Source organism: Scomber japonicus, chromosome 9 (assembly GCF_027409825.1).
Source record: "Scomber japonicus isolate fScoJap1 chromosome 9, fScoJap1.pri, whole genome shotgun sequence".
Lineage (NCBI taxonomy): Eukaryota > Metazoa > Chordata > Actinopteri > Scombriformes > Scombridae > Scomber > Scomber japonicus.
This window is the reverse complement of record NC_070586.1, coordinates 32,857,061-32,878,435: the sequence shown is the minus strand read 5'-3', so window position 1 is coordinate 32,878,435 and position 21,375 is coordinate 32,857,061. Positions and strand designations below refer to the sequence as shown.

At 45.5% G+C, this 21,375-nt stretch overlaps 1 protein-coding gene across 1 annotated transcript; it reads right to left on the bottom strand.

Annotated features, from left to right (window-relative positions):
- Positions 1-241: 241 nt before the first annotated feature.
- On the bottom strand, positions 242-21,071 carry mtmr3 (myotubularin related protein 3). The gene is made up of 21 exons (XM_053326224.1): positions 20,917-21,071; positions 18,292-18,367; positions 16,981-17,038; positions 15,661-15,750; positions 14,276-14,392; positions 11,409-11,491; positions 10,620-10,786; positions 10,431-10,527; positions 9,993-10,106; positions 9,243-9,433; positions 8,778-8,909; positions 8,555-8,666; positions 7,387-7,582; positions 7,057-7,242; positions 6,589-6,759; positions 5,989-6,134; positions 4,835-5,504; positions 3,944-4,792; positions 3,699-3,809; positions 3,385-3,473; positions 242-449 (listed from the first exon to the last, which is right to left on the bottom strand). The coding sequence occupies exons 3-21, from the start codon at positions 16,981-16,983 to the stop codon at positions 278-280; spliced, it is 3,696 nt and encodes a 1,231-aa protein (XP_053182199.1). The 5' UTR covers positions 16,984-17,038; positions 18,292-18,367; positions 20,917-21,071; the 3' UTR covers positions 242-277.
- Positions 21,072-21,375: the final 304 nt, after the last annotated feature.

Below are 21,375 nucleotides of genomic sequence, written 5' to 3'. Positions count from 1 at the left end.
CCACCCCACGTGCACACCCACAGTTCAGCTCCTCCGCCCACATCAGCCTCAGTATATACACATTAAATTCCACATCTGCAGCTCTCTCACACTCACACTCACACTCACACACACACACACACACACACAATAAAGTACATGGGGACATTCTGTGTAGCTCCTGTGCTCTTCTTCAGCAGTGCGCCTGTGTCAGTGGCCGGCGGCTCAGCCCGGCCCCCCCCTTGCCCCGCCCCCTTCCTCCTCTACCGCAGCCGCCACCATCCCGGTCCTCGGAGCCTTAGTTGGAGCTGGCTGTGATGGGTTTCTCCAGCTCCAGCTCCAGGGGAGCCGGACTGAGCTGGAGGCTGCTGTAGCAGGTCTTACAGACGCGGCTGGGCTCGAACAGCTGCTGGCTTGGCACTGGGATCTTCTGGTCGCAACAGCTGGCGCAGAACACGTTACCGCAGTTCCTGCAGGGGGGGGGGACACAGAGAGGTCACTGCTGGACTCCCACACACACAGACCTTTTACACCTGCTATTAACCGTGTGTCTCAACTCCGTCACATCTGTAGCTGGGTCCTGTTCTTCATACATGTCAAAGAAGTCCCTCCTGACACCAAACAGATCAAAAGCTGATAGCTGATTATGATTTAAGGTGAAGAGTGAAAGAAAGGTAAAACCTATAATTAAAGTTTCTTACACTTCATCATTTCCATCTGTCATTTACCCACACATGTATCAGAAGTTTACTCTTTAACACTTCATAAGAGATCTTGGAACAGGTTGATATTATATTCAGAATATGTTTTAGGCTTTCTTGGCTTTAAGTTAAAATAATAAAAGCTGACAAATATTTTAAATGTGTCAAATATATATATTATTTTATATAATTATACATTATACTGCTGGACATTATAGTTTTTTTAATCATTACTCAAACAGGAGCAAAGAGTGAATTTTTAGGGACTATTTTCAGCTGCGGATTAATACACAAGCCTTTAGGCAGCAGCAGTGTGTTTGTGAGGCTGAGTCAGTATAATTTACAGTGGTCACGTCTGTCCAGGCTCATATAATATTTGTAGTTAAGTACTTTGAAGGAATTTAATCAAATCAGCACAGTTTTATGGTGGGCACCAAGATTAGTGTCACCTAATAAATATCTGACCAAATGTGAAATATGATCACAGTCCTGTCTGTTCCTGAGTTATGGTGTTGAATAACGGCCAGAGAAGTGTTTCTGCAGGAGATTATGAAATTGACCTTTGACCCTCAGGATATAAAATGTTATCACTTCATTATTTTATCCTGTTATAGACATTTGTGTGAAAATTTGTCATAATTATCATATGAATTCTTGGGTTATGGCCAAAAACTTCTTGACTTTGACCCTAACCCTCATATAGCTGGCAGATATCATGTTGGTCTGGATGACTTGAGTCACATTTGAAGAACAGGATCCTGGTGTGTAAACGTGTGTCTCCTCCTGTGTGACTCCAGAGACACAGGATAACGCAGGTGGAAAGTAGGTCTGACACTTCAAACTGCTTCAGTGGATCCTCTCTGCTGCTGCTGCTGTTTACACTGGAGCTCTGCTGTGATGTTTCACTACATGCCGGGTTAGCAGAGGTGTTCCAACACATCAGCGGTGCTAACTTCAAATAATCAGCCCATTAAAAAAATAAAAAATAAAACACACACGTTACCAGCACTGGACAGGAAGGCAGGTCACACTGGAGGTTTTTAGCTACTCATGCTCAGATCCACACGTTAAGACATGAGGCCATGCTCACACAGTTACACACACACACACACACACACACACACACAGAGGTCTCTTCTACCTCCTCTGCCTAAACACACTAAATCCTAATTCAGTCAGAGTCTGCAACCCTGTGCACCACCATGTGGACTGAGTGTCCTCCAGTACCATGCTGTGCTGCTGGGAGGTGAGATGCAGGGGGCTGGTTGGTCTGGGGCGGCATGCTGCCAGGGTGTTTTGGGTGGTGGTAGATTTGGATGAGGGTGAGGGTGGAGGGAGGGAGGGGTGGGGGTGGTGGGGCAGGGTGCTGATGTGGTGCTATGGCAGGAGGGGAGTTGAGGTTGACTTTTTTTTTGTCTGTTCTTGTTTGTTTGTTTGTTTTTTTGTGTGATGCAACACTCAGCCCTCGACCAATCACAGCACCGTGCTTTGCGATCACAGCCAATTAAAAACCGCTGAATGGGGACCCGCCGGTGCTGCGGGACTCACACACTCAAGCTGATACATCTTTGACATGAAAAAAGATTTCTCTGAGGACAACTAGAACAGAAAGAAAGGACACCTGATGCAGTGGGGGAGGAGGGAAGGGAGGTAGGGGAATGGGGAGGTTAGGGTTAGGGACGAGGAAGGTGCAGCGTTAGGGGTGGGAGGGTAGAGTGGTGGGGGGACAGGGAAGCCGGATCTCACCAGACCTCCTGGACAGGCTCCCTGCCACTGTAGAGGAGAGGGGGGGGGCAGACAATGGATAAGAACTGCCTGAACAGAGCAGAAAACTTCACACACACTTCCTGTTGCACACGTGTCCGCTTTAAAAAAATAAAACGACAGCTACAACTTTACACTTAAAAACAGGTTTATGTGTTTTGAACCCGAGCCAGATTATTGTTTACAACTTTGTTTACAGCCCAAACTCCTGATTACATCTTCCTATGAATGACTGGACGCCCAAAACTGAATCTACCCCTGCTGCAGCCAACCAATGGTTAACCTCGTCCTCCCGCCGCAGTGAAGTAGAGGAAGTAAAGCGCAGACGGCGGTGATATGAGGAAACGATAACGGCAGAGGAAATACCACCAGCTGACAGACGGAGAGCGACGGCTCAAACGCACCAAATGAACATCATTATCCTGCAGACTTCAAAGCAGCGACAGATAGTCCTGATGCTTCCAGTCCCGCTCTGTTTAGAATAAAAGGGTCGTGCAGTTCGGCCTGGACACACGAATGGAGGACAGAACCACTGCTGCTGTAAAACACTGCACCCAATTACACTAAAGTCCAGCCAATAAACCTCTGTAACAGACTGACAGACTGTTTTAGTGTCTTCAATCATCATCTGTCACATGAAACCATCAGATTAAAAGAAATGAAAAGTGTGCATCCTGGTTATAGTTAAGTCATTAAATCCTGTGCAGCACCCTTTTATATTGCAGGAAATTAATCTGACCTACAGTGTGTCTACATGTGAAGTGTGACTTTAAACTCATTCTGATGCCTGTGTGAAAACCCTGAACAGTAAACAGGGTCAAGCTACTACGCGAGAACAGTCTATGTAAGTCTCAACAGGACGAACAGGATTGGTGGATGATGAGAGTGACAGCGACAGAGGGTTTGAGTCACTGCCGTTTGATATTTTCTCGGCGCTTACCTGCAGTGATGTTTCCTGGTGGCGAGCCAGAATCTGCTCTCACAGCCATAACAGTGGGCTGCCAGATGGTCGGGGTACCAGCGAGTGACCTGCAGAGAGCAGTGTGTGAGTACATTCACCTACAGCGGTCAGCTTCCACTCTTAGAAGGATCTGAAGTTTAGAAATGCATCCAAAAAATATTCAGCTTGTAAAAAATATTAAAACAACAAGTAAGTGGCTCCGTTCCAATAAGCTCTGTTATGTGTGTGTGTGTGTGTGTGTGTGTGTGTGTGTGTGTGTGTGTGTGTGTGTGTGTGTGTGTCCAGCTGCTCACCTCAGTGTCCTGCTTGTCCACCTGCTCCCAGCTGGCTTCTGAGAAGAGCTCTGTGCTGCAGCGAGACAGACAGTTGGGGTCCAGGTTGTACTCCGAATCTGTCATGGAGGTCTGTATGGAGGGGGGGGGCACAGACAGATTTAATCAGTATGTGATCCATCAGACTGCAGGTACATTAACATTACATCCAGGTGGTTACAGTTAAGCAGGTGGCTCTATTTCCTGGTCGGCCTGCACAGTCTCACCACTTCGTCTCCCATGTCTCCGTTGATCCTGTGGGAGCCGGCGTGCTGCTGGTTCTCCAGGCGGCTCCACAGCTCCTGCACCTGCTTCTTCAGGGTCTCCACCTCCATCTGGTGTCCAGCCTCAATCTGCCTCAGCCTCTGCTGGATGGCGTCTGTGTGCAGCGTCAGCCCGTCGTCGTCCAGGTGGCTGCGGGACGGCTGCTCCGGGCTGATGGCGGCCCGGCTCAGCAGGGCGTGGCACCAGCGGTGCTGGGAGCAGCTGCCCCGTGGGTGGAGGATCAGGGAGTTGCAGCTCGCCAGTGAAACCTGTCGGCTCAGAGGGGCCCGCTCCCCGTTCCCTTTGGCCAAGTGAGGTCCTCCGCAGGGCTCCCCGTCGGAGGTGTCACCGTTACACAGCCCGTCCCTGCTGAGGTCAGCAGGCTGAAAGGCACTGACGGAGGGACGCTTGCCCCCATTTAAAGTCCTGATAAAGCCGTGCTCGCCCGTCTCCATCACCTTCTCCTTCCTGCAGGGCTGACGGCTCTGATACACAGGCGGCTGAGCAGGAAGCTCCAACCTGCTGCAGGCCTCTTCAGTCAGAGTCTCAGTGGAGCTTTCCATAAGAGAGGCTCTCTTATCCACCTGCTCCACCGGCTCTGAGAGTCCTCTGTCAGAGTCAGAGTCGGGACAAGTCTCCTCATCAGCACCTGGCGAGCTGTCTGCAAAGCCGTTTGTTAAAGTTCTATGATCTGTGAGCTGCTCTGGCTCACCTAAGCCGGGCTGACTGGGTCCATGTGCAGCTTCCTCCTGTTCAGAACAGCTAACTACAACCTGTTTCTCCTCCTCCTCCTCCTCTTCCTTCTCCTCCTCCTCCTCCTGCTCCTGCTCCTCCTGCTCCTGCTCCTCCTCCACCTCCTCCTCCTCCACTGTGTGAGTTTCCTCAGCTACCTGCTGCTCCTGCTCCTCTTCCATCTGTGCAGGCAGAGCAGGAGACTCAGCCTCCTCCTCAGCCTCCACTTCACCATCCTCTGCATGGTGACCATTTGCAAATGCTGCTTGTGTCTCAGTCCCATTGACTTTGGCGCTCTGGTTATCCTCATTGGTTTCTGCTTCTGTCTCCACCTCTGTGACAACAGTGTTAATGACATGAGTGACAACAGCACTACCTTCTCTTTGAACCTCTGCTCCCGCCTCCTCTTTGGAGGCTTCCTGCAGAATGTTCTCCATCTGGCCCTCAGCCAAGCCCACTGCTACAGAGAGCTCTGCCTCCTCTGCGTCCTCCTCTGCCGCTGGGCTCAGGGACACCGCCTGCGCCAGCTCGATGCGTGCGGCCTGGGGCTGCGGGCTGTCGTCCAGCTCGGAGTCCACACTGTCTGTGTAAGGGCCCACTCCATTAGGCCGCACCTCCTGGTCCTGGTTGCCCCCTTCCTCGGGCCCCACTGCCATGTTGAGCTCCAGAGAGCGCCGGTGGTCCTGCCACTTCTCGTTGAGGCTCGGGTCGCTGGAGCGGCGGTTTGGAGCCAGCGTGCTTCCAAGCTCGCAGGCGCTGGGCAAGTTGTCGAAGGATCGAGTCTTCGTACGTCTGAAGGAAGGAAGGAGAGAAGAGTTATGCGTGGAGAAAAAAAAAGAAGCTTACTATTACATAACAATGGCTTGCTGTATCTGACCCTAACCCTATGATTCAATGTAGCTGCACACATAATCATTACCAAATGTTTGGTTGGCAAATCATTCACGTCAGAATCAGCAAAACAAAAGTAAGTGCCCACGTAATGAAAGAGAAGCATTATCTTGGAGCACACTGTCATAAATAATGTTAACAATATTGAATGAGACAACCTCCTGTCGTCCTTCCATACAGACAGCAGGACCGTCATGAGGCGTGACATGAGCAAAGCATTAAGCACTCAGTTATGTGTTGCCTGCTACGGCCTGAGCAGAGCAAGAGAATCTAAGCAGAGGTTCAAAAGCCGGGTCCCGTCGGCTGTGGGAGACCTCGACCTGTGTTTATCTTACATGAGGTGAGGAAGAGAGGGGGGGGTTCGGTGCCATCGCGCCAGGCTCACCTGCCCAGGGGTGCGTCCTCGGGGTTGGCACCGGGCACGGGGTAAGGGGCGCAGGAGTCATCTGAAGGAGTGGTGGGGGAGGAGCTGGGTAGGTAGACTGCCGTCCACAGCATCAGGTTGCGCACGTGACACACTGGGTGGAGAACCTGCGACGACAGCTGCAACGTTAACTCGGGGAAGTATAAAAGAGAGAGATGAGAAATGATAACAGCGACCACAAAAATTCTCAGAGGGTGCGGAAATAAAAGATTGCTAAATCAAGTTAGAGAGCATAACAATTAGCAATAAATCTAAAGGGACATTGTGTAATACATCCTTCTGGGGCTCATCCTTCCTAGTATATGCATCCGAGTGAGGACTCTGCTGGCTGGAAAATCAAGCCTGGATACGCAAGACTTGTTTTTCTAATCAATTTCAGTGACGCATTTTCTTCTAACATACTTCTGTTCATCCTTTGTCCTGCCGGTTTTCAATCAGCCTTTTTTAATATAAAAAAAAAACTCTATTTAACTTATTTATTTGTAGGTTCATTATTAGTTCCATCAAGTTAAATGTCAGAGCTACCAGAACCAGCCAAGCACTGAGAAGCAGTGGACGTACAATCTCGGAGTGTGACGAGTACAGCATGTTCCTCAGCGTGCGATTGGCCGGTCTCAGCAGCGACCAAACGGAGCAGGTCCTCTCCTGAACGTGCCGGTCCTCCCTCTCCTTGCCGCTGTTACACAGGAAGGTGCCGAACAGACAGGAGTAGGTGTGCTGCACCAGTTTCACCTGCGTGCGTACACACACACACACACACACACACACACACACACACACACACATATATATATGAACATACTTGGGTAAGATAATAAGAGCGGAAGATGGTAGAAGTTTCCCTCGGAAGAGTAAACACACCCAGACTGTAACTGCACATTAGCGGTTCACGCTTGGAAACTGAAGGTAAACACACATGAATCCATGCTATGTCATTTCCAATTCTGTATATGAAAACATTCTGAAGCGTCGGGCTTCAAGAGAGCGACAGATGTTTGATTTCCACAGAGAGTAACAGTGGGCACGCACCAGGAAGGCTTCATTAAACTCGAAGGAGCAGGGGAACTGTCTCTGCAGCTGGTGAACACAGTCCAGCCACTGCAGGAAGACGGGGCAGCGCTCGTTCAGGTCCTCCGAGTTCTCCCCGTGGCCACAGCGGTCCGCGAACTTGTGGCCAAAGTCCAGCCACTCCGTCTCTACCAAAACCTGGAAGCCCTGCATAAGACGACACGAGATATGAGACGAATCACTCACACATAAAAACAGGAAGTCACAATTATTATAAGATGACAGCTTTTCTTAAAATGACACTGATTCCAAAACTACAACTAAAAAATAAACTCATGCACTCAGCTGTACCTCAATAGTGCGATAGTACGGGTCCAGCAGCAGCTTGGACAAAGCAACGATTTGAGGTGTGCGGTCCCAGCCGTCAGAGCAGTGAACCAGGACGGGCCGGTGGTCCCGGTCCACAGCGTTGACCACCAGCAGAGCCGCCTTCAGCAGCAGGGACAGGTGTTGCAGCCACTTGGTGCTCTCCAGTGCAGAAAGCCAGCTGCAGAAACATCAGAGGAGCTCAGATACAACATGACATCAGGGTGTGCATGCTTTATAAGGTCGAGCTCCATATACTGCAGCATTTATAGCAACATCAATGACTTCTCTTTGACTTTTTATAGCTATGAGCACATGATGTGGATTAATAAGGGTTATGCAATTCTGCTTTGTTCTAATTTTCCATCTCAGAAAAAATCTACAACATAAAAAAAAAAAAAGCAAGGCGGTAAATTAAAAATTCCAAAGGTTGATTCAGTTCACTGATCTCAAAACATTACATGAGCAGTGGGAAACTTACATACACTTTGGCCTACTTCAATTAAACGTTAATGTTTTACCTTCTCTTATCTTAACTGGGTTATAACTCTAACATCTGTGTTTGTTTTTTATTGTCTATAAACCTGAAGCTTCTGTGACAGAGATGGGTGGTTTTAACTTTAGGTTTTTTTTATGTCTATGAAATCTAGTAGCAATAATATTTGATATAGTGTTAGAAATGTGATTTAGCTTTTGGAAACATCACAAAATTCTTTGGAAATTAGACAAAAAAACCTGTTTTTTGCATTCACAGCAAGGGGAGGGATAATAAAGTAAGACCCTATCAAACATGCTAAGCTAGAATCTAAAATCAAAAAAATGTTTAAATCTTGTTTTTTTCCTCTGATTGTTATTTAACCACTTGCAACGTCACACACTGTGAAGCCAGCATGATTCAATTACACATCATTGTAGCGTGGAGTCTGGGGCGTGCAGATGGAAAGAGAATCTCTGCTTGGTGTTGGGCCAGCCTTTCTAAATCAGGCGCAGATGTATGGCCAAGATCAAAACACAGCTGTGATTTCTGGTTGCCGACAGTTACTACGGCAAAGCTGGAGACCTTCGGCTTTAATAGTTTGAGCCTGAGGAGCTGAGGAGTGGAGGAGTGGAGTCTGAGCGGCTGAAGCTGGAGGCAAATAAAGAAAAAACTCACTTGGCTGGATCAGGCATCTGAGTGCAGAGGAAACGCAGAGACTGGAAACTCTTACGGATGGAGTGGATGTTGGCCATGCCCATGAACACCACCTCGCAGTTGGGATAGTATTCTGGAAAAGGGGGAAAAGAACAATGGATTTTTTTTTTTAAGTGAGAAAACAAAAAAGCTGGTGGTGATTTTAAGTTTGGTGTGCTGAATCCTGCAGTAAACATGGACCTACCTGGGCATTCGCAGCCTCCCCCCTTGGCCCTGTTAGCTACAGCTGCAGCGTAGGATCTAGCGTCCAGTATCAGCAATTTGTGGGGCTGGATGGCCAACGTCTCCACCTCTGAGCTGTTGGTCATGGAGGATTCTGACACAGACACAAAATACAACATCTCAGTACAATTCATGTATTAAAATCAGAGCTGGACAGTGACTGAGAATGCAACCACTAAGAAGAAGAACATGAACGTGACATAAGTTGCTGCTATGTCATGTGTGTTTGTATGAGCCAGCTGCTTCAGGCGAGTCCTCACAGGTCGGATTGCGTAACTTTGTCTGCAGCAGGTTGATGCAGGTAGCGAGATCTGAGCGCTGGAAATATCTGTCTGGTGCAGCAGAAGGTGTGTTCAGCTGGAAGTGTGTGTGTGTGTGTGTGTGGTGTAAACAGTATGAGGGTGAGTGAGGTCGCCTTAGCTCTAACCGAAGTCAGTGTCGGGCAGGTCTGAGCCGTTGGTGTAGCTGCCGTTGGGGATGTGTTTACGGGATCTGCTGTCCACGGCGCAGGCCTTGGCGATGGACTGGACCAGGTGCTCGTCGTCGGCGTTCCTCCAGCCCCACCAGCTGACCTCCGGCTGGCCGCAGCGGGCAATCACAGCACCCGTGCTCTGGTGCCTGTGTGAGGAAGGGGTTAACGTCATTTACCATCTATTCTTTATATAGATTTATCTTGCACAACATTATGCTTTTTTTAAAAGTCCAAAACTGGATACTTGACAGAAGAAAGAAAGTTGAGAACCACTGGATTACGTAACTTTACAGCCCCTAAAGTAAACTTTTGTTTCATATTTATTTCAGGTGCTGAGAAGCACAAAACAGGCATTCAAAACTTGCAATTCATGGTCAGAGCAGTTTTCCAAAAACAAAGATTAAAGGTTGTTTGTTAAATACAACAACAACGAGTCACTGGGGCATCGGTGCAGTGGTCTTGGCTGCGGTGACCCATTGTGAATACAAGAAAATATAAAAATATAACCTGGAGGGAGTAAGAAAGTAAACTCCGTCCACTGTGGCAATGATATATGACAATTAAGAATTTATGTGAAGATGGCTCTGTCTCTTTCACAAACAAATAGGCAAATCAGCACATGAGGAAGCTTTTCATTGCTGTGTGGCAGTAAACAGCCTCACCTTCTAGTTTGAAGAGCTCAAGGAGAAACAAACAAAAACCCACCTATAAACCACTGCAGGGAACCTCTTCCAGGAGCGGAAGGCCGCAACATTTTCCAGCTCCTTGTCAGTGATCCAGGCTGGCACCAGGAGCTGCTGAGGATAGCTGGGGCAAAGCCTAGCAGCAGCCAGGGATAGAGAGAGCAATGGTTAACAAGGGAGAGAGAGAGAGGGGGGGCTGAGATGGCTCAACAAAAGTCTCTGTCCATAGACATCTAATCCTGGGCTGGGCCTTTATCTGCCCAGGGCGCAGTACCAGTAGAGTACAATAACACAGCCACCCACTGTCTCTCACTCACTCTCACTCTCACACACACACACACACACACACACACAGATTTGTACTGTTTGCCAATGAAAGCAAAGGATGGAATCTATCTTCTAGCCGAGAGTCGTGGAAATCAACACAGCAGCAGGAATCCTGAATGAAAGCTGCTATTACCTGAACTTGCTGTTGATGTCAGATATCCTCCAGGCGTTTTGAGTGTCAAAGCCCATCCTCTCCACCTCATTCTTGAACCAGGAGGTCACGTGTTCGCCTGCGGAGCAGAGATGTCCGATAAGAGCAGAGCAGAGGGAGAGAGGTTCCACTTGGGGGTTACGTGAGGACACGTGAGAGACGGTGGCTTACCTGGTCTGCACAGCTCCCCGTGCTGCTCCTTCTCGCCGGCGTACACGTCCATGCACCAGGCATGGAAGGCGAAGGAGAAGAGGTCCTCCAGGCGAGAGGGAGGGCGCATGACCGCGCTGAGGCGTTTCGACCATTCCTGACACTGCTCGAAAGTGGAGAACTGACACCTGGGGGTCAAAGGAGAAGCACAAGAAGAAATAAATACATTTGTACAACTGTAAAAGATTTCCAGCTTTCTGTATCACAGGGAAAAAAAGTCTAATAAAAAAACAAGAAAGAAACATTCTTTTTGAAACTTGTGGTGACATTTTTAAAAATATGTTTTTCTAAGATTGATTCCACTTTCATACATATGTCTGGTTAATATGAAAACTCAGTTTGGCCTGAAACTGGAAAGAGCAGGAAAAGTCTGAAGTCAACAAAACCTGCTTAACACACTGTATCTCATTTGTTTAAATGTGTGTTTTTACATAGGTTATTTATGGGACTAGTTCTTGGTCAGGCCCAGTTTCTTCCAGGAGTTTTGTCATCACCGCAATGTTGCTGGGCAACCAGCGGATACTCCAGGAAATCCCTGCACCCAGCCAAGAAACGGTTGAGTTTTTTTTTTTTGGTTTGGTTTGGTTGTTGTACAGATTTATCAAAGCAAACGTGTTAATTAGTGCGATTTAGAGGTGCTAGAATTCGGATTTTGTTAGCTTTGGATAAGTCATGCTGCTCCCTATAGCTTAAAATTTATGGTTTGGCAAGAAAGTGGAGGGGAAAAAAAGCACATTTTCACTGGCTTACCTGACAACTTTGCAGTCCTTACAGGTGACGTGCAGCTGGAACATATCCCGACACTCCACGCTCTCTATGAGCTGCAGAGGGACCTATGGAAGGACAGAGAGACAACATCACCTCCACACCCACTCCAACTTTAACATGAGTGTTGAACAGCATGCAGTCAGTATAAGTGGCGTGGTTGACTGCAACTAACAAACCATTTTACTAATAATTAGTGGTTAGCACAGAAAAAGTCCTTCATGCTAAGAAGTCAGCTACATTTCAATGTTTCACTGTATACACCAAACCACTCAGCTACATGTCGCTGATAAGCACACAGATTAATTGTCCAGGTGCATTTCCATTAAATTTTCACATCACATCATCACGAGCTCTGTTAATATACATAATCTTCTTAAGTTTGACTATGAGAGCACAAAAAAAAACACACTGATCCTGAAGAGCTTGTATCTGCATTTCCCTTCCGGCCCACAGTTAGTCTTATCTTTTATAGGCAAATACAATCCAAAGTACAGAACTGTCGTGTGCTTATGACTTAAGTGCATACTTTGAATACTGCAGGGAAATAGCTGCGCTGCTTTTGACTAAGCTCCTTTAATTAGGCGAGAGGACTTTCCAGCAGCGCAGTGGGGCTTTTTTAACAAAAAAAAAAGGTGTGGCTCAAGCTGCTTCACGCGCACACACACACACGTTTCGCAGCCATGCACGATTGACAGCCAGCCATCAGCAGGATAAAAACTCCTAATAGTAGACTATGGTGATGATGTGACTGCCTGGTGGAGCCTGATGTTGTTGTAAATGTGGCAGTAGAAGATCATTTTTCCATCTCGTCCGCTTTGTTATGACACCTGGTGCTACACAGGATGAACAGGCAGGATTCTAGCTCCTCTACGCAGGCACACAAATGATACAATCAACCCCACTCCATGCCGTGCAGCTGTGCTTGGTACTTACTGACACCTCACAACAACAACTCTGCTATCCCAAACAAAAAAAAAAGAGAAAAACAATAATGAGTATGTATTGTGTGGACATTCGGGACTATTTTTCCTGTCATCGCGGCGCATACCGGATGTCTTTGCGCGTCCTGCCACCGCAACTTCATTCCTGCTCTCTAATCTAAATCACTAATCTGGCCACCATCAAAATTCCTGGGCTGCCTGTTAACAGCCTCTCTTGCTCTCTGTCTCTCTCTTCCAGCACCTCCCACCACTGATCTGCCAGCTCTTACAACTCTGCCATGTGATGCGGACTGATGACTCGACAGCCCGTTCCAAAATATGTGCGAGGAGAACATTGGGGCTCATTCACAAAACAGCACGTATGCACAAATCCGTGCTTAAACCGTGCGTATGAACGTTTTAAAGCACAAATCCGAGATTCATCAATTACCTAATTTGTTCTTATTCTAAGAACAAGTTTAGAGCTGCCTTAAACCACAAGTCATAAACATCACACAGTCTTAAAGTATGATTTGTCATGTGTGAGCACAGGCACTTTTACTTCTGAAACTATTGTTTGCATTTCACTAGAAGTTAAGTTTTTTACATTTTTACCATCATGGTAAGTATGAGTGATGGCTCTCAACTGCCGGCCCAACAGAGCTTTCCTTATCTAGAGAAATGGCTAATTACAAATAGTGGACACGAGCCTGTTGGTTTAGAATGATTCTGATTCACATAAACATGGTGGTGGGAATAAAATTGGCAGGTGCGCACGTGTCATGAATCCAACACACTAAGTAAGAACATTTCAGCAAACACAGCAAACACTCAAATGAAAAGCACCAGAACTGCTGAATAAATCCAACACACATGAAGGCCAGATTAACTAAACAATGACATAAGATGAGATGGATTGGTTCCAGGTTGTGTCTATTGAACCACAGTTACTGTATCCAGAATACTGAAATACTGCAACTTTTTCAGTACTACTGCTGATACCATACCTACTTCCTTTTTGATACTTTAGTTTGAGAATAAAAACCAAACAAAAAAAAAGACAGATTACCAGATGTTAATTCAAGCCGCTGCACAGATAAAAACTGCAACATTTTTGATTGAAATCAGGAACTATCTGATCAAATGATAAGTAATCAATGTAATGTTGGTTTTGGTCATTTCATGATATTTGCGGTCTGTAAGAAAAATACAGAATATCACCAGACTTATCCTTTAAAATAATCTGAGTGAATGTTGTTTGCACATCCATCGATGATTTTTTTTTTTTTAAGGTGGAAGTAAAAAAAGGGAAAAAAAGAGTGTTTTCCTGTACCACATGTTTTGTTAATGCACAACTTTTCTCTGAGCATGGTAACTTAAGAGTCATTCTTAATTTGTGAGAAACCCACTCACACTGAATGTAACAACAATAATAAGTCATATTTTTCTATATTTCATAGAGAAGAAGCCAGTCTAGTAGTGAGAGTATGAAAAAGGTTTTGTTTAATATTAGTCAACAGTGCAGTGAACATCCTTATGGTGGAAAATGACGATGGTTAACAAAGCTAGTCTCTCTGTTAAGGTGCTGAAAACATACATAGAGATAGAGAGAGTGAGACAGAGAGGGAGCGACTGTTCTGCATCCCCTCTGGAACCACCACAACCATGGCAACGGCAAGTGCAGAGAGAGAAAGCTGAGCGGGGCGAGCAAGTGTAGACACAGAGGTGACAGAGAGTCACGCAGCGCTGCTGCCAGCGCAGATCAGCTCTGAATGGCCTGGTCACCACGGCGCTGCCACAATGACTCCGGCTCTGTCCATTCACAAAACATTACAGCACTTTCAACGCAGCCTCCACTAGAGACAATGGAACTCATTCTTCATATATGTGACCTCGGAGCTCATCGGCCACTTTTTCACAGATACTTACGTTGACAACGGACTCTTTGAACTTGATGTGCAGGCGGTAGCTGGACATTGCGATGATGGCGTCCTCTGCTCTCCCCACATACTCTGTGAACTCCCCATGCAGCTCAGGAAAGGGCACCTAGCAACAGCAGGAGATGAAACATTAGAAACAAACAGCAGAGCAACACTGATCTCCAGTGATCGAGATAGATGCAGAGGGCTGCAGTAGGAGCCATTATTTCACTACATTTTTGACAATTTCTCAGTACAGCTGTCAATCTAACTGAAATTACACATAATAGAAACTAATCTAAGCCCACAGTATAAGCAGCTCCATTCATAACTAATAAATGCACCTCTTATTGAATCCAGGAACTTTTACCACCTTTCCAATTAGGGCTGAACAATTAACCAAAATTATATTGAAATTGCAATATGACCTACTGCCATTTTCAAATCACTGGAAGCCCACTATTCATTAAAAGGTTAAATATGAGTCAAAATACCATTTTGCAGCAGAGATATCCTGGTCTACACATATTATACAGACTTAAGAAAACAAATGCGAAAAAAACACAGAAATAATTGTAATGTGTTTTTCAATGAGAATAATGACGAGAATATCAAAATAATCATCAAATAATCACAATTAGATATTCTATCAAACTTGCTCAACCTTATTTTCTAATTTTGGTTCTTTCATCATCCATTGTGTGCAGAGAAAGAAGCCACATAACCAAATCCTTACAATATACGTTTGCTTTACAGTGATGAAAACACTGGCTGATGCAATGTAAGCTTTCTAAGTTATTCAACCGCTGCTTTCAAAATACCACAAATCAGCTGACTGAACACATACGATGACTAAGATGAAGCAGACAGAGATGGAGTGACCAATGGATCAATGACAGAGAGACCTTGTGGCTTCTCGGAGTAGAAGGAAAAAAATCTATCAAAAGGATTTCTTCACATTTACTAAGAACTAGACATACCTCACAGTTGTATGCCTCCACCAACCAGTCAAGCTACAGTTTACATCCGTGTGTTCAGACTCGTATAATATTTGTAGTGAAAACTTTGTAGGAAATAATAAATGGTTAAGTGTATTTTCCTTGTATGTGTTTAAATATGCGGCCAATAAAGCTGAATCTGATAGAAAACAAAGCAGATGATACTTCAGATCCAGATGTTGCTACAAATTCTTAAACGTGGACTTCTTTTGTCATCTGAAACTTTCCTACTGAGCCTGGATGAGCTGAGAGCGAGCTGGGAGTCACATGTGTCACTGCAGTTATGTAACCGATTACAGAGAAGAAGATTCGTTTGTATATTTACAAATAACTTTGGGGGGTTAACTGGGTTTTTCTGCAGCGCGAGATAAATGAGCGAGGGCAGCGGCTTTCTCACCTGCATGTTTTCCTCCTCCAGGACAGGAGATTTCTTGGGGAAGATCTGATTGGCCTGGATGCACTCCAAGCTCTGCTGCCCCTCCTCCTCCTGTACGGAAAAGGTGAAGGTTAACTCTTCGCTGCACAAACTCCAACTTAACCACAACCTTCTTTCGCTTATGTGTTTTTCCTCAGTTTGCGTTTGGCTTTTGAAACGTTCCTCCATATCCTCATTTATCACCCTCTCACTGTCACACGCTCACTCGCACTGACAAACACACTCGCAAGCACCTCAATTTTCCTGGCCGCGGTTGCGTCTGATTGGCCTTCGCATTATTTGGAAATGACGGAAGTGTCTCAACCCTTGTTTTGAAACGGGGTTGATTTAAAACTGACTTGACAGTGCTGCTTTTACACTGCTTTGTGTGGCTGTCTTCACTTCACTCCACCCACCCTCTTAAGTGCAGCCTAGGCTAATTTACTATAATGACCCATTGTACAACAAACCATACTTAAACAGATGCCAGTAGTTTGAAAATATCCATGGTAAATAATTTACACAAGACCCCAAAAAGACAGTAGAGCTCTAAATTAAATGGATAATTTTCATTTAGAAGGACATTTCCACCAGCAGGCTGCAGGCATTCATGAGGGCTGGATGTTTGAGGTCACTTACTAGTCTTATGCAAGATGAACATATTTCACAGAGGATGTCAATCAGTGGGGAATGCAAGGCCTGGATATCCAAGCGGAGTCAGGAATTTTTTCCTCAAGGGCAAACTAGTGGGAAAAAAATGTCTGGCCTTCTGCTGGCAGGCAGTGACACAAACCTATGGCCCTGTGTTTGATCAGGAGCTGAGTTCAGTCCCAACATGGTATAAAAGTAAAGATTAAGGTGGCCGAGAGAGATGGCAGATAAGGGGCTAGCGTTGGCGCATCCTGTTGGGCTGACGGCTCAGCGTGAGCCGCCGCTGCCTGTGAGCAGCTGATATACAAAGTCACCGCAGCTGGAGGAGCAGGCGTGCTGAGGCCAGTCAGGGGGCAGCTGACACACACACACACACACACACACACACAGTTCAACAGGCAACACATCCGTTCCAGTGGTTATTTTATGATGCAACAATATAACCCATATTCCTGCAGTAAAAACTGAAGGCAGCAGCCTCTGAGGACCTTTGACACTGTTGCAGCTGACGTAACCTGCCTGCTTCCTGCTAAACAGAGCTGATAAATATTGACAATCGATGGGAGAGTTTCCGATTCTGCATTCTGCACCCAGGCCATGGGGCAGGCAGCCGTTACTGTCTACAGCATGCATAAAGTGAAGGCACTATACCATGGCCCCCTGAGAAGGAGTGTGGGTCACCCAACGAGGAACTCCGACCTGGACCAATCTGTACAAGAAGAGCATAGAAAGACGATTGGTAATTCAGACAGACAAACATAGATGTTATATGTGGCGCCTTTAGGCTCTTATCTTTAAAACACAAAACGAAAGCAGCTATCTTCTTCTCACATGTGGTCTGATCACATGCCCAGACTTTTCAAATTAAGATCCACTTTTTCTTATTCTGTTCTGAGGGCAGTCACTGAGCAAATTCTTTCTACTCGAGCGACATTTATAGAAACTAAATAATTCAAACTACTGTCACAGCTGTTCTGACAATGTTCAGCCCTGTTTTCAGGTCGGTCGCTGTGAACCTGAATCTAGTTGCCAGACAGCTTATTTTGGGAGTGCATCAATATTAATGATTGGTTTTGAAATAGTTTTAAATTCAATAGGTATTCAAAGTTCAGTCCCTCTAAACAGATCATTGTTTTATCTGGCAGGGTTATCAGATAAAAACACAGTTAATGGACATTCTTGGACAACCGGTTTGCTGACAATAAACATGACATTTAAACTCCTTTATTTTTAATGTCTACATTATCATTCTCAGAGCAGGTTAGCATCTTATAATATAAATACATGCTTATCAGGGTGCCACAGTGGCTGAGGGGTTAAGGCACAGACTGTAAACTACAATGTCCCCAGTTTGACTCCAATCTAGGATATTTGTTGCATGTTGTTCCCCATCTCTCTCTCCCCTCATTTCCTGTCACCTTTATACTTTCTGCTTCTAAAATAAAAAGCACCAAATGCCCCCAAACACACTTTTAAAAAAGTACACCTTAGTAGCTCAGCCTGAAAGAGCTAATTTTGAGGCTCATCTAGTACTCTCTGGACAAAATTAATTTGCTGTGCTTCTGTTATATTTATATTTAGACTGCATTTGGACACGAGCAGATATTAAAAGAGCTCACAAGAAGAGTGATGTGCAGGAACAGGCTGGATTATGAAAGCCGGTCAAACTGCTGGGTTACTGCAATTGTGACATGAAATACTTTCTAAGGCAACAGGTCGAGAAAACTAACTGATCGTATCCCATGATCAACTAGGAGACTGTGAGTCCATGGTCAGGCAGTCATGTTCAATAGCAAATCAGTTTATTATGGTACAGCACCACAACGAAAGGCTAGGCCTGCAATAGAGAACAGTAAACCTTATATTCAGTCAGTTGCTTTAAATGTTGCAAATAGGCGCAAAAGTACTGACAGCCACAGCAGACGGTTAAAAACGTAATGTGATACATGCTTTAAAACTTACCACAGACAATCAGTAACGGACGATGAGCAGTCCCGATGATCCTGTTTGGGAACTCTCACAAGTAAGACATGGAAATCTGTGGAAATGAAGGCAAACGGATAATGAGCCAATGCTTTTTCCTTACAAACTTGTCTGTATTTTGCAAACAGCAGACTTCTTCACTGAGACATACAAGCTACAGAAGCCCTTTTGATTCCCTGGCAAATATAGCTGTACTGGTGGTCACACAGTGGCGTGCATGTGAGCTCAGAGATACCACTTAAACTCAGTTGTGGAATGGAAAAAATGCCAGCTGGATCATGAAGCACTAAGTCTACAGTCTAACGGGCATAAAAAACACGGGTTGGTCACGTGGTTTGATCATCTAATGTACGCCTTCATAAATAAAAACAAGCAATCCACATAATGTAGATTTAATACATCTTGAGGTGAATACAAATCGCAGGCTAGCGAGTATGGCAAATGTGATGGTATAAAAGAAAACTTATTTGAGGTTAATTTACCCAACAATGGTTGACTGTCGGCCAAAATAGCTGGTCAAGTGCTTACTTTTCCTAAATACTTGCAGCACACCCTGCCAGGGAAAATATGCCACTCACAGAGACCATTAAAAGATACACACTTTTTTTGTTTGGGTAATGTTAAACTACATGCAAAGTGCTAAACCTAACAGTGATATCACTTCACATCTCTTTTCAAAACAAGCATCCTGTTAGGGATCTGAGCATACAGGCCCACAAATAGTTGGAAAGGTCAGCTGCTCTTTGAGAGAACTGAAATCTGATCCGGGAGGTCAGTGAATGAGCAGCTCAGGACCTCAATACAAGTTCTCAGGACCATTTAAGATGCGGAGGGGGCAGAAACCAGACAGAAATCCCACCACACCAGCAGCAGAAGAGAAGAGAAGACACTGCCTGGTCGTTGAGAGTGGTGTGAGGCAGCCAGAGGAGGGGGTCATTATTGCACTGAGGAGTCCAGTTCATTGCTGGTGCTACCTGATAAAGCGTATCTGCCACACACACGGCTCTGTTTACCGCAGAGCGGGCTCATGACCCGTGGCTACAGCTCAGTCTGGCTGTGAGTTCAGAGTCACACAGCGAAGGCTAAGCCCCTTAGAGCCTTAACGTTACTCTTGTCCCGTGACAAGCCACCGTGCATCACAGGCTGCAACATTACCGAGCAAATAGCCCCAATCTCATATTATAAAGTTTCAAAAAGAAACGCGGACTGAAGCGAACTGCGGTGACTGACAACACAGTTTGACAGCAGTTGACAGTCAGGAAGTAATATTGAACAGCAGCGCAATAAAAATGGTTAACTCACATAAAAGCCTACGTGTTCGCATACTTTGTGTCTTTAGTTCAGATTCCACTAGCTTAATGTTAACGTTACGGCTTCACTCTAGCATTGACTAAAACGCTAGCCAAGATATAATTTAAAGTTGGCTAGCGTTTGCTAAGGAGATAAAGATAGCAGTATCAAAAGCACATTCCCAAACACCTCTCTTAATTGCATTTTAATGACCGAGAGCAAGCCAAATGCTCTGCAACAAAATAACCGTGGAGAAGCCATTTATTGGAAGGCGTTACGGTCTAACAAGTGACCGTGTTTTCTGGAGACTTTCTGGTCGAATGCGTCTGTGGTTGTCTTAGTGACAGCTGTTGAAAACGCGAACAGCACACGTAGGTGCCCTTATAGAAACCTTATATTCCTTTAAATTGAATGTTCAATGCAGTATATATTCGTCTGGTCGTTTCTGTCTTACAACAGAAAGCGTTCACTTTTAGAAAGTTACTTTCTGTGTGGAGGAAAATATACCTCAGCAGAGTAGTTAGCGTCTCATAATGAATTTGACACTATTAAACGGTTAATTTGTTGAATATGGGCCACTTTCCGATTAAACAACAATAGTAAATCTTAAAATAAGCAAAAGGTTTGTTTCCTATATTACGAGAAATGTTACGAGAGGTGAACGAGTCTCACTGGACACAATATAACTTAAGTAAACTGTTCACCTAACTTTACATATTAAACACAGATGATAGTGTATTTAAAATTGATTAGAGGTAACATTAAAGGCCGCCCTGTTCGTTTTTTTCAACAGCTGCCGTCACAACGAAGAACTGCACTCATTCGGCTGAGAGTCACCAGATAACACGGTCACTGGTTACACTGAAACACCGGCAAAAAAAAGTCAACAGCTAACGTAGGGTAAGCTAACAGGTTGGTCAGACAAATAACTCGTCAATTGATAAAAGTAACTGGCGAACTAGCGGCAACATCACCGCTGCTCTTCCCTCTGTTTGAGTAGTGTTAAGCTCTTTTTGTTGCTAACGTCAATAGTCAACCAAGAGCACCTCCGTGAAATAGCTAATGCTAGCAAGCTAATGTTTGGTTTGCAAGCAGCCGACAACTAACAGCAACTAGCAAGCAGTGTGTTGTTGTTTTGTAATCTTATAGTACTTGGCGTTTGCCATTGCTGTGACACAGGGGGCTAACATTAGCTGGCCGAGCTAGCAGCAGCTCTCCGCTACTGTTTTTGTTGTTATGAGATGGAGGGCGGACCCCGAAAAAGGAGGCCTCTGTCAAAACACACCGAGCGACGGCCACAACCGGCGGACTCACCCGCGAACGGAGCGATGAGAAGTTAGAAGCCAAATATTCATCCGAAGCCCGTGCAATTACTAAGCAGCAAATAAACCTGGATTGGGTAAACATGAATCATATCCGAGCCGAGGCCAGCTTCACTGCGTCCCTCTCCAGCACGGAGCCGTCGTCGCCATCGCCGCGAATTCTCCTCCAGCCCAACGACTTACGTGCGCGTGACGTCATCGCGTGGAAGCTACGCTCTGGGCGGAGGAGGGGCTCAGATAGACCACGCGGTGCGATCATGTAAACACTGGCTGCAGGCTGCTCGAAAAACTCAATATAGCAGACATGAATGATATAATTCAATCAGACTGAGGGAGGAATCATCGAAAGAATGCTAATGAAGCGAACAATATGAAAATGACCAAACGTCCCAGTTAGTTAGCGGCTTCATTCTGTTTCAGGTTCATACTTTATTTGGAGACAATGGGTTTA

Excerpts from the sequence above, each read along its gene's own strand:
- mtmr3 (XM_053326224.1), bottom strand. Across the intron at positions 14,393-15,660 it reads TGGAGGAGGAAAACATGCAG|GTGCCCTTTCCTGAGCTGCA; the intron begins GTGAGAAAGCCG and ends TGCTGTTGCTAG. Across the intron at positions 10,107-10,430 it reads GACATCAACAGCAAGTTCAG|GCTTTGCCCCAGCTATCCTC; the intron begins GTAATAGCAGCT and ends GGCTGCTGCTAG.